Raw genomic sequence first — 11148 nt, forward strand, 5'->3', positions numbered from 1 at the left:
GTGCTGCCCTGTCACTCGTGCTCCTCAGCACGCTCTGGATCCGCTCCACCCGCTTGGCCTCCAGCTTCTTCTTGATGTCCTTGATGTTGCTGTGGAGAGAAGGGCAGTGGGGAGCTGGGGCTGCAGCCACCCCCCAGCCTCTGCTGCCAGGACCAGCAGAGTCCCAGTGGCTGTGCAGCAGAAAGCCCTAAGCCTTGAAAACATTTTAAGTCCTGTAGCTTGAAAATTGCTTTTCTTTAAAGGGATCATAACAAAGGGGGAGGAGGAGAGACACCCCAGGCTCAGGCTGCCTCCTACACCTACTCTGGGCTCCTCTCGAGCAGCTGGAGACTTGCTCAAAGTACTTACACTGCTAAATTAAAAATAAAATTAAAAAAAAAAAAAAGGAACAACATGTCTATATAGCAGTCCCAAAATAAAGACCTGAAGCAAACAGCAAGGCACAGAAACTATGGGCTGTGGCTTGCAAGGCAGAAAGCAGGGCTGGTGGCCTTGGGGCTGCTGTCCTGCTGCCAGCACTGGAAGCAGCGTGTGCTCAAGAGCAGGGGGGAATGAGAACATTTCCCCCTTCACCTTCCCAGCTTCCAGTCTCTCCTCCAGCTTCTCTGGAGCTGTGGCTCACACCCTGGAGTCTGGACTCCCCAGCTCCTTGTCCCCAGAGGACAAGAGCTTGGTTTCTGTGGGGGGTGGCAGGACCCCCAGCCCTGCCCTGGGTGCCCCACGCTCCTGCCCTTCTGCAGAACCCTGAGTGATCACTTCCCCATCCTCCTTCTCCATGCCACTCCTGATCTTACACACCCTGGCACACGCCCCTCCAGCAGCTGCTCTCCAGGCTGTCCTAGCCCACCCCTTTTTGTACAGCCATCCCTCCCCCTGCCCCTGCAGCCCTCGCTCCTCCAGAGCCTTTTGTCCAAGGTGACACCCTGGAGAGGCAGCTCGAGTGGCACGATGCTGAACTTCCAATCTTCCTTTTTCCTCCCCATATAATTCCTAAAACTCTGTTTGTCACTTTGGCCACTGTGGAGCTGAGGCTGATGAGCAGTTTGGCAGAGACCCCCCCTGCAGCTGAGGGTCTCCCCTGAGTGACAGCAGCTCAGCCCTGGGCACTGCTGAGCTCTCTGCAGGCTCTTGGGGTTTTTTCCATTGAGAGAAATGGAAACTCTGTTTTGTTGGAGGACACAAAATGAGGAAGTTTTGCCTGACTTAGCCACTGAAGGCTGAGAGAGGACTCAGTGGGGAGGAGGAATGAGTGAGGACTTCAGTTTCAGGACAATGTTATTACAAGAACCAATGGATAAATGCCTGGATAGAAATGGATGAATTGATTCTGCCAGTTTATTGAAGTCCAGGAGCCAAGATGCTCAATTCACTCAGACGCCTGAGCTCAGTCCCGAGGAGGGATTAGGTGTGATGCAGTGACTGCAGCAGATAGAGCTGACAGCCAGGGACCAGCAGCTTTATTTCCCATCCTTCTGGATTAGTCCCTCAAGGCTACTCACTGCAGCTTGGACGTGAACACCCTGCTTGGTGCCTCACGCCACGCACGCTGCTCTGGAGACCAGAACACTCAGATGACTCCTCACCAACGTAGAAGAAAAGCTCCTCCTCAGTGGCTGCAGCACAGTGCTTTGAGATCTGGCAGAAAATGCTGCCCCAAGACGAGCTGTGCATTATTACTGTGGAATTCAAACACTGACTTTACCTTTCTGATGACTCCTTCAGTGCCTTCAGCTCAGCCATCTGCTTCTCTCTGGCCAGCTCCATTATCTTGGTGACTTGCTGTTCAAGGCAGGAGGACAAGAACAAAGCCACACAAAGCAAGATGAGACACAGCACATCATCCCATCCAACCACCTCCTGACCCAGCTCCAGCCCTCCCTGCACTGAACACCAGGGCCCAGCCCATCCAGGAGGCTTTGGGCAAACCCCTGGCCCAGAGCAGTGAGGTCAGACACAGGCTGACCCTGGCTGACTCCACCAGGGCTGACTCCAGCAGAGATGACTCCACCAGGGCTCCAGAGGCCACACTGAGCCCTGTGTCACATGCCTCCAGTTATCTTTATGGACAGCTTCCTATCCTCTGTGCAGGAGGCAGTGCCAGGGTCACTCTGCTTGTGGGGAGGTGGGAAACAGCAGCAGAGCTTCTAAACAAGAGAGGCCAGCAAGAGGATGGGATTCTGTCTCGTGGAGAGCAAGTTCTGTGAGGTGCCTGGCAGGTTCCTGCCAGCACAGTGAGACCTGCTGGCACTGCTGCCTGGTGTGCACCACTCAAGGAGTTTATTGCTTTTTTGTAGCCTTGCTCACTAAATCTCAGACTTTGACAGCTGTGAGATGGGGACGTTTTGGTCCTTTGGCTTCCCTCTGGTGATCAGCATGATTTCCTGGGAAGCCAGTGCTCAAGAGGCAGGTTTTGACCTCAGGGTTGGTATGGGCTAAGAGCAGACAGTCTTGTAGACAGCTTGTCAAACCAAAGTGCACCAGGGAGCCTGAGAGTTAAGACATACAGTGCAAACTCCTTTGGAAAAAAATGGCAGGGAAAGGTTTCCAAAACCCCAGCCTCATCCCCTTCCACTGCCACAGGCTGGGCACCATCCCCACCACCAGCTCTGCACCTTGTCCCCAGGAGCTGCTCTGCCTCTTGCTGGCTTTTGTTAAGGGGGTGGCACCTTAGGTGGACACTTCCTACCAAGGGCTCCTACCCAGGCAAACAGCAAACCTCAGATGAAGGGGCACGAGCTCCAGCCCTGCTGGCAGCACTGGGGGTGCTCCCAGGAGCAGTGTCTCCCCACAAGGCTTTCCTGCACTGCTGCTCCATTTTTTTTCAGATTACAGACCTAGTGGTATATATTTCTTACTGCATTTCTTATATATTTCAATATCTATTGTTATATATTTCTATTTTCTCCTGGTTTTGCTGGACTGTTATAGCTTCTAACAAACCAGCATCACTGTCTACATTCTCAGTTGCCTTGCATGGACCTGAGAGTTGCTCCCAAGGGTGTGTTCTGCCCTGTGCCCCCATTTCCAGGCTCACAGCTTATGAAGACCTTGCTTCTTCAGGCTGTCCTTGCAGGGGCTCTCCTGCTGACATCTGCAGTCCTCACCTCCGTGGCGTGCTGCTCCTTCTTCCTCCGAATCCCCTCGTGGTGCTCCTCCCCCAGGAGGATGAGGTCCATCTCCAGCCTCTCCCTCAGTTCCACAACCTGGCTGTCGATGCTTTCTGCCACCTCTACAGGGTTTGTACACGTGCCAACGTCACCTGTGGTCAGACTCCTGCAGGAGAGATACAGCAGCTCTGCTGCTCCTCGAGGTGCCCACAGAGTCCTGCCCTCCCTGCCCACCCCTCAGTGGGGCCCCCAGCACACCCCGGGGGCTGTGGCTGCCTGCACCCCTCGTGTGGCCCACGGAGAAGGGGAGCCCACGTTTCTCCTAGGGCTCCCTCTGCCCTGGTTTGGGGAGGTGGCCCCCAGGCCAGGCCCTGCTGCAGATCCTGTGCTGGATTTACCTCTTCTTCTGGATCTTCCTGGAGTGCACCATCCTTTTCTTGCCCCCCGAGCAGACAGGCTCTGAGAAGAGCACAGAGTATTTCTGCAGCAGTTCCTCCCTCCGTTTACTCCCTTTCCGCTCCAGGTCCTTCAGTTCCTTCTCCTGCTTCTTCAGCAGCTTCAGGAAGAGCTTCATCTGCTGCAGCTCTGCGAGGCTGACTGTCTGGGGCTCTAAAATGCAACATAAAAGAGGCTGTTATGTCTCACCCAGCAGTTCCCAGGCTGCTGTGAGAGCTGGGCTCAGATGGGTGTTCTCAGCACTGCCTTCGTTCAGCTTCCCCTCCCTCTCCTCTCTCCTCTGGACACATGGCACAGGCACAGCCAGAGCTGCTGCCCTGGGTGGTGCTGATGTGCTTGCCTGGCTGCCTTGTGCCTCACACCTCCTCCCACAACTCCAGGCATCCCAAAGACAGCACAGCTGGGACGCCAGCTGGCAGCTCTGCTCACAAGGGGAAGCTTTGTTACGGCACCCCTGGGTTTTGCAGGGCTGAGCTACAGTGAGTGGTGCTTTCAGCCCTCCCCTTTGGCTGCTTCAGTTGTGAGGACTCCAGGAAAGGGCTTTTGAGGTGATGAAAGCGAGGGGCAGGGTGCCTGTGAGCTGAGTTATCTGGCAGCAGCACGGCAGCCAGAGGCAGTTATCTGTGGCAGAAAGGCCACGGGGAGTTATCTGCTATGGGGAAGAACCTTTCTGGGAGGGTTGGGGTGTGTCAGATGACCAGACCCCGTGGGGTGTGTGCCATGGTGCTGGGCTCTGCAGGGCAGCTCTGGGGAGGGAAGTGCAGAGCCCAGCTGGGGCCCTGGGCAGGCTCCAGGAGCCTTGGGGCAGAGCACAGACCTGAACCTGCCACAGCTCTGCCCTGGGAAGAGTTTTCTTTAGGAATAACTTCTAAAACCAGAACATAATACACGTAGCAGCTCCCTGGCAGCGTATCCTGAGCACGGTGGGTCTGTTCTTGTGCCATTACTGGGCCCAGGGGTTACCAGTGGTCTGTACTGGCTGCTAGAACGTAATACACGTAGCAGCTCCCTGGCAGTGTATGCTGAGCACGGTGGGTCTGCTCTTGTGCCATTACTGGGCACAGGGGTTACCAGTGGTCTGTACTGGCTCAGCTCATGCTGCACTGGGACACAGCAGAGCAGAACGACCCCTCACCAGAGGGTGCACGTGTGCTGGAGCTCCACGTGCCCATAGCACCTCTGGTTTGGTCAGGGGAAAGGCACCATCAAATCTGGCCAGAGCAGCACTCGTGTGATGGCTCCAGTCACCCCCCTGGCTCTGAAGCCAACCTGCTGCCAGTGGCCTCAAGGGCTAAAGCTGGAGTGGTCCAAAGCTCTTTGGAGCTACCTGTGCAGGTGGCAGCAGCCCAGGTGAGCTCACCACAGGCCATGGCAGCTGTCAGTATGGGCACAGGCAGGGACCCGGGTCCCTGGGCCCAAGGGTTCAGCTGGGTTGGCTTTGTGCTGGCTACCACAAGCAGGGCTGGGTCAGGGCTTGATTTGCAAAACAGGCTTCACCTCTAAGGCTTTCTCAACTTTGCCAAACAAGTCAGTCAAAACATGGAAATGCTTTTGGTGATTAAAAACACCCCCAAACACAAGCAGAAAGGGTGGAGAAGGGGGTACAATATTTGCCCCAATTTGGAAGATTAGTAACTTACATCACCTCATACACATACTGATGGAAAATACTCTGGGCAAGAGAATACTTCTGAAGATGACACCAATTCAAAATCAATTCTCAAGGGAAAACAATGATCTCTTTTAAAGAAACCACCTTAAATAAGCCTTGAGCCATATTCAAACAAGTCAGCTTTTAAAGGCTATGAGAAACTGCTAGCACCAGCTGTGATTAAGAGATGACAGACTTATATAATGGTAATAATACTTGAAAGGCAACATACACCAGTCTGCTTTCTGGCCAGTTTTGCCTCAAACAGGTTGTTGAATTAACTGGAGACAGCTCATGTAACTGGGATGCAGTTCTTTGCAGTAAAAGGTCCCTACTCTGACCATCCACCACCAGATTACTCACTGTGACTGACAGCTCAGAGACCTACACAGGCAGTTACTCCTGTCAGAGGGAAGAGTTTGCTTTGGAGGATGACACCTGGGCAGAGGGGGAATGTGAGATGACTGACAGGGCCTCAGCCCACGAGAGGAGTTACCTGAGATCTGTGTCACTTCTAGCACACTTTCTTCTCTGATGAATGCTGCTACCACGAGAGCAGCACGAGAGGAGTTACCTGAGATATGTGTCACTTCTATCACACTTTCTTCTCTGATGAATGCTGCTGCTCCTGCAATCACAAAAGAGGCCCCTGTTTAAGATCTAGCTTGGGTGTTTGGGTTGAAAACAGACAGTGGAGAGCTCATCAAGAACATGGGCCACATGAGGGTGTGATTACAGAGGAATTAATGAAGCTGCTGAGCTAATTAAGTGCTTGGGAACTTCGTTAACAGGCACAGCAGAAAGGGAAGAGGATTCTCTGCCTTGCAGAGGAGAAGGGCAGCTGCTGTGGCTCAGCTGGACAGTGCTAGTGATGACTTGCCACATGTAAAGCTGTACTGATCAGGTGAGAGGGATGTTCTGCTCTGAAATTTGAGAAAATTCCTTTGATACCAACATACTTGAAAGGACACTAGTGTTGGGCTGATGGTTGGACTGGATGACCTTAAAGGTTCTGAAAGGACACTAGTGTTGGACTGGATGATCTTAAAGGTCTTTTCCAACCTTAATGATTCAACACTAATCATGTTGATAGAGTTAATATGAGGGGATCCCAATGAGCTGTCAATAAACACATGAAACACAACAGGAGAGAATGAGGCCACCTGAGTGCATGGCTGGGGACGTGCTCTTAGCTAGCCTGCAATTACTCATCAGTTAGCTTGTGTTAGAAGCATGCTTGAGGAACAACCCTTGTGGCACCTTCACTAATACTACACCTTTAGCATTTGCTGGTCATCTTGCTTTGTAAGGCCAAGAAGGTGCCAGTATGGAAGGACCAAACAGACTGTTAGAACAAACTTTCTCTGCCAGAATTTCTTTAAACCTAGCAAGAAATGCTGACTTTGTCTTTTGAGTTCTATGAAAGCAAACCCATACGTTTTTTTTCCAACTCATCTGGCTGGTCAGAGCTAGGTAGGTTTTGTTCATGTTCTGTCCACGGGTTCCCATTTATCTGGCACTGAAATCACAGGACTCTGCTTCATTTTCAGTCCTGCAGGATGCCAGACATGGGACCATGGGCCTTCAGCTCATTTCCTGGTGTTCTCAGTAGGTACCTGGGATGACTCTTCTGCTGTGCAGTGAGAGCATGATGCACACCAGGCTCCAGCCCAAGAGCTGAGAGGTAACTACAACTTCTGCCATTAACAAGCACCAGAACTTCAGATGGTGACTTGGCCTTAGAGGTTCTGACCCCATTACCAAGGACCTTCACCCTCCAGCACTGTCCCTTTCCAGGCCTTCCCCTCTGCTCCCACACCCACAGCTTTACCTGCAGGCCCGTTTGAAGGAGGAATCCTGAATTTCCCAGTGGGGTCTGGTATCCCGTTAGTTTCAGCAGACGGAAGCTTCCTCTGTGTGCCAAGCCTCTGAAACACAGAGCAGAGGTAACTCAGAGCTCTGTTCTGTCAGGCTGAATCCATGCAACGTTTCAGAGACAACGACAGGACCTGAAGAACTCACCTCCCCTGAGTCATCTTTTAGCCTGACCGACCTCTTGTCTTGCAGACTGAAGAACTTGATGGGGTTGGAGAGAGCAATAGTCAGATCTGGAAGCAGAGAAAAGGCCTTTGCTTGGACTGTGCCATAACTCACTGTACTCTGATTTTCCTCACCTTCTGGTGTCCTTCCTGGCCTTGGGCAGGAAATTGTGGGGAAGGGTGTTCTGTGTCCTCTGAGGTGCTGGCTCACAACTGCTGTTTAGGGCAGCTCTGGGAAGCTGAGAAGGATGTACTGCTCCCCAAACCCAAAGCCAGGTTCAGCCTTTCCTAACCTGCACAGCTCCCTGCTCTGATTCCAGTCCAGTGCTATATAAACCTGGTCTTTCTTACAAACATGCCCTAAAACCAGCAATTCCACAGCACTTCTCCCACAAAGGAGGTTCAGTTGTATCAGCATGCAGGGGAAGAGAGAGTAAACATGAGAAGTATTCACAAGAGCTTCTGTGGCTGATGCTGCTACATTCTGCCTGGTTTTGTTTGTGGTTGTTAAGTGGGGCTTCCTGCCTGGCTCAGCTCTCCCTGCTTGACCACGTCCTTTTTAAAGGAAGATCTGTCTCAGCACCAGCTCTCTTCAAGCTGGGCAGAGGAATGCTCCTGTGCTCCCTACAGCCCTGCTCTCCTCAGTCCCTGATGGTTATCACCTCCCATCTGGGAGAACTCCCTCTGCCTCTGAACCAGAGCAGTGAAGAGGCTGACCTGTTCCAAACCAGAGGCAGCCACATCAAGTCAGGGCTGTGTGCCTGAGCCCACACTGGGTGCAGACCCCCCTCCCTGCTGATGGAAGCAGAGCTGGGGCAGGGTGCTGGCACGTGCTCAAGTCCTGCCCAGGCACGGGATTAAGGGTGCAGCAGGAAAGCACCCCCAGGGCTGGAAAAACCCCTCTGGGTCAGAGTTTGGAGACAGGCAGAGCAGCCCTGGGTGCCAGTGTGCCCCGTGGTACCTGCCCAGGCGTCGGGCACGTAGTCCTTCACCTCCAGGTACACGAAGAGGGCAGGCAAGGTGAGGGGCATGTTGCTCTCGCTGCGCAGACACACGTGGTGATAGCCTGGAAGCAGAGAGCAGAAGAGCTGAGGTGCCCTGTCCCCTCCCCTGTGTGCTCCAACAGCAACACAGCCTCTCTTCACAGAAGGGCACGGTGAATATATTATGGAATTAAGCCAAGGCTGAATCTGAAGGCTCCACTGCCTACAGGAATAGAGATTAAGTAGCAAAATATGCAGATGTTTGTATCTTTACAGCTTCCAATGGATAGGTCTCAAGGGCACAAAAACTGAAGGAAATGCCACAAAATTTACCTGAGTGAACGGCAATAACAGGAATGATACGATGACCAATGAACTTCCCTCCTTCCTCCCAAGCCACAATTTTGAGAGACGCCAACTCAGGCATCATGATCTAAGGAAAAAGCAGAGAAAGGCACCAGTGTCCTCACCTCTCACTCCCAGCAGCACACTGGCTTCACCAAGCAGAACTTTACTCACCCCTCCCACCAACAAGACAACGCCACCTCCCCAAGAAGTCACTGCCTCTGTCTGCACCCTGCAACTTCAGGCTACAGTTTATCACAGACATAGCTGAATTCACAGAAACTCCACAAAGCATGAGCTTCCCAGAGAGACTGCAGAGGGTCACAGAAGGGCAGTTTATCCAAAGAAGAAATGGGGCAACAACCCTCCAAAGCTCAGCTTCCATGAAGCAACTGCCCAGAGAAGGGAATGAACTTGGCAGGATAATTTAGCAATCTTGGTACCCTTTGCCATAAGGGCTCTTCCCTACCCCCTCCACCATAAAATGAACTAAAAATGATTAATCCAAAACTGGAGCTTGAAGAGCGTTCTCTGAAATGAGGATAGTATTAATCTGCCACATCCCAAGCAGGTCTGAAGGTATCTGCCACTTCACAGTGGACTTGAGAGAGATGAATTGTGTCGTGTGTGCTTTGCCCTCCGCAGAAAGGCCAAACATCCCTGTAGTCACCTTTGGCCACGTCCCTGCACCCTGTGGCTGCAGAAGCCACCAGTGAATCCCTGTGGACAAACAGGGCAGCTCTCTGTACTCTGCCCCAACTCAAAACCTCCCTCTGATCCCATTACTCCTCCAGTTGCTCTGTTTCTCATTGTCAGTTTAACCACAGACACTCAGTTCCCTTCTGCTTCCTGGTGCTTGAAAGTTTCAAAGCTGATTAGTCAATTCAGTCTGAAGTGCATCACAAACAGGAGACCTTTGACATCTGTTATTTCCAGAAACATTCCCAGCTACCCTCTGTCTGTTCAGGGAAATCTAGGTGGGGAGTTGTTTTGGATCCTGTTGTGTGGCTCACACCACACAGCTCTGTGTGTCTGAAGCCATGACTGAGATCTCCACCAGGGACCCCTCCTGTTGTCACTGACTGCTCAGCAGGCACTGCTTGCAGCCAACAGGCCCTCGAAGGGTCCCCTGCCTAACCTGCTATCAAATTGTGTTACCTTTTCAAAAACAAAAGCCTCCTCTTTCCACACAGGGTTAATGGAGTTGGCACTGGAGGTCAGCTTGGTTCTGTATTTGCGTTTTGTGTCCCCTGGCAGCCCAAACAGCTCCACTTCCACATAGGTCCTCACGCTGCGGTCGGAGAGGAACTGACCAGAGAGTATCTACCAAGGAGCAAAACCTGGTCAGCAACTGCTGAAACCAACAGGGCACCCCACCCACACCTTCACCCCAAGGTCCTCTCCCACCCCAAAACATCTTTTCTGCTGCAGCTTCCTAGCCACCCGAGACTCTTCTGATACCTCCACCCATGTCTCTTGCTTCAGCACTTCCTCCAGCCTCCTCCCTCCCCACCATCACTCTTGGCTTCCTCTCTGTGGCAGATGCTAATTTTCCATTTTCATGCGATGATGATTAATTTAAACTCGTGCAAGGCCTGGGAGCTGCCATGGCAACGCTCTCCCACGGCCTCGCCGGGTTCTCTGGCCACCAAGAACTGCTCTGGGTAGGGCAGGGCGGGGACTGGGCTGGGGCAGGGGAGGGGCAGCCCTGGCTACTTGCCGTGACAGCCAGGGTGCTGGCCACCACCACGTCGATGCGGTCCACAGAGAAGGGGTCAAACTGCTTGTCCGGCCGCCGCATGAACTCGTGCTTCAGCAGGTAGCCACACTGGCCATTGAACTCAAACAGAGCCATGTTCTGCTGCATGGGGACATCTGCGAGAGGAACAGGGAGAGAAGTGGCTGCTGGACCTCAACGGGTGGCGTGTGTGAGCTGGAGGATGCCGTACAGCCCCTGCTGGCCAAAGGCTCACAAAGCTGTGTCAAAAACTAATTAAACCTCTCAGCACCTACAGGGAAAAATATTACAGCAGCTGCTGCAGGACAGGTGAGTGGTTTGCTTACAACTGCACCACGAGTCATGGGTAGAACTGAACTAAAACCTACTTTAAGGAGTACCTGCTGTTTCTGAGTGTGAAGTAAATAGTTGCCTGAGCTGCTCTACTCCTTCCCCCTTTGGTTTTGGGTCTCCTCTCAGTCCATTTTCTCCCCTGCCCCTTCTCCTGAGAACACTGTCCTGTGGCTTCAGTACAACACCCTCTTCACAACCCATCTCTCACTCTCTCCCTTTTGCTGCTTTTGCCTCCTACTGATCCCACCGTTAGTCTCCTGCACTATACACAAGACACTCCCCTGAGGAAGGAAGGGGGTAAAGAGAAGTTTTCTCTGGAGGCTCTTCTTTCCTTCTCAGGCTGGTTGTGCAGCAAGGAAATGCCCTTCTGTCCTGACTGGGTCAAATGCTGGCAGTAACAGCACAGACAGCCCAGTCCTGCAGCAGATGGAGCTCAGCTGGCTGCCTGGGGAAGCAGCTCTGGGGGAGCAGGAGCTCCTGCAGCCTTCCTGCAACG

At 52.7% G+C, this 11148-nt stretch overlaps 1 protein-coding gene across 1 annotated transcript in view; it reads right to left on the reverse strand.

The window, feature by feature from the left end:
* Window positions 1–7: 7 nt before the first annotated feature.
* Window positions 8–11148, reverse strand: part of PLCB2 (phospholipase C, beta 2) — a gene marked incomplete at both ends in the record, with an annotated part of 34658 nt that continues 23517 nt past the window's right edge. The window contains 10 exons of the mRNA XM_008946777.1: window positions 8–89; window positions 1703–1779; window positions 3105–3273; window positions 3506–3716; window positions 7046–7142; window positions 7237–7322; window positions 8215–8319; window positions 8570–8669; window positions 9740–9904; window positions 10302–10456. Coding sequence (XP_008945025.1) covers window positions 8–89; window positions 1703–1779; window positions 3105–3273; window positions 3506–3716; window positions 7046–7142; window positions 7237–7322; window positions 8215–8319; window positions 8570–8669; window positions 9740–9904; window positions 10302–10456 — 1247 coding nt within the window. The remainder of the gene's footprint in view (window positions 90–1702; window positions 1780–3104; window positions 3274–3505; window positions 3717–7045; window positions 7143–7236; window positions 7323–8214; window positions 8320–8569; window positions 8670–9739; window positions 9905–10301; window positions 10457–11148) is intronic.

This window comes from Merops nubicus, unplaced genomic scaffold (assembly GCF_000691845.1).
Source record: "Merops nubicus isolate BGI_N331 unplaced genomic scaffold, ASM69184v1 scaffold3229, whole genome shotgun sequence".
Lineage (NCBI taxonomy): Eukaryota > Metazoa > Chordata > Aves > Coraciiformes > Meropidae > Merops > Merops nubicus.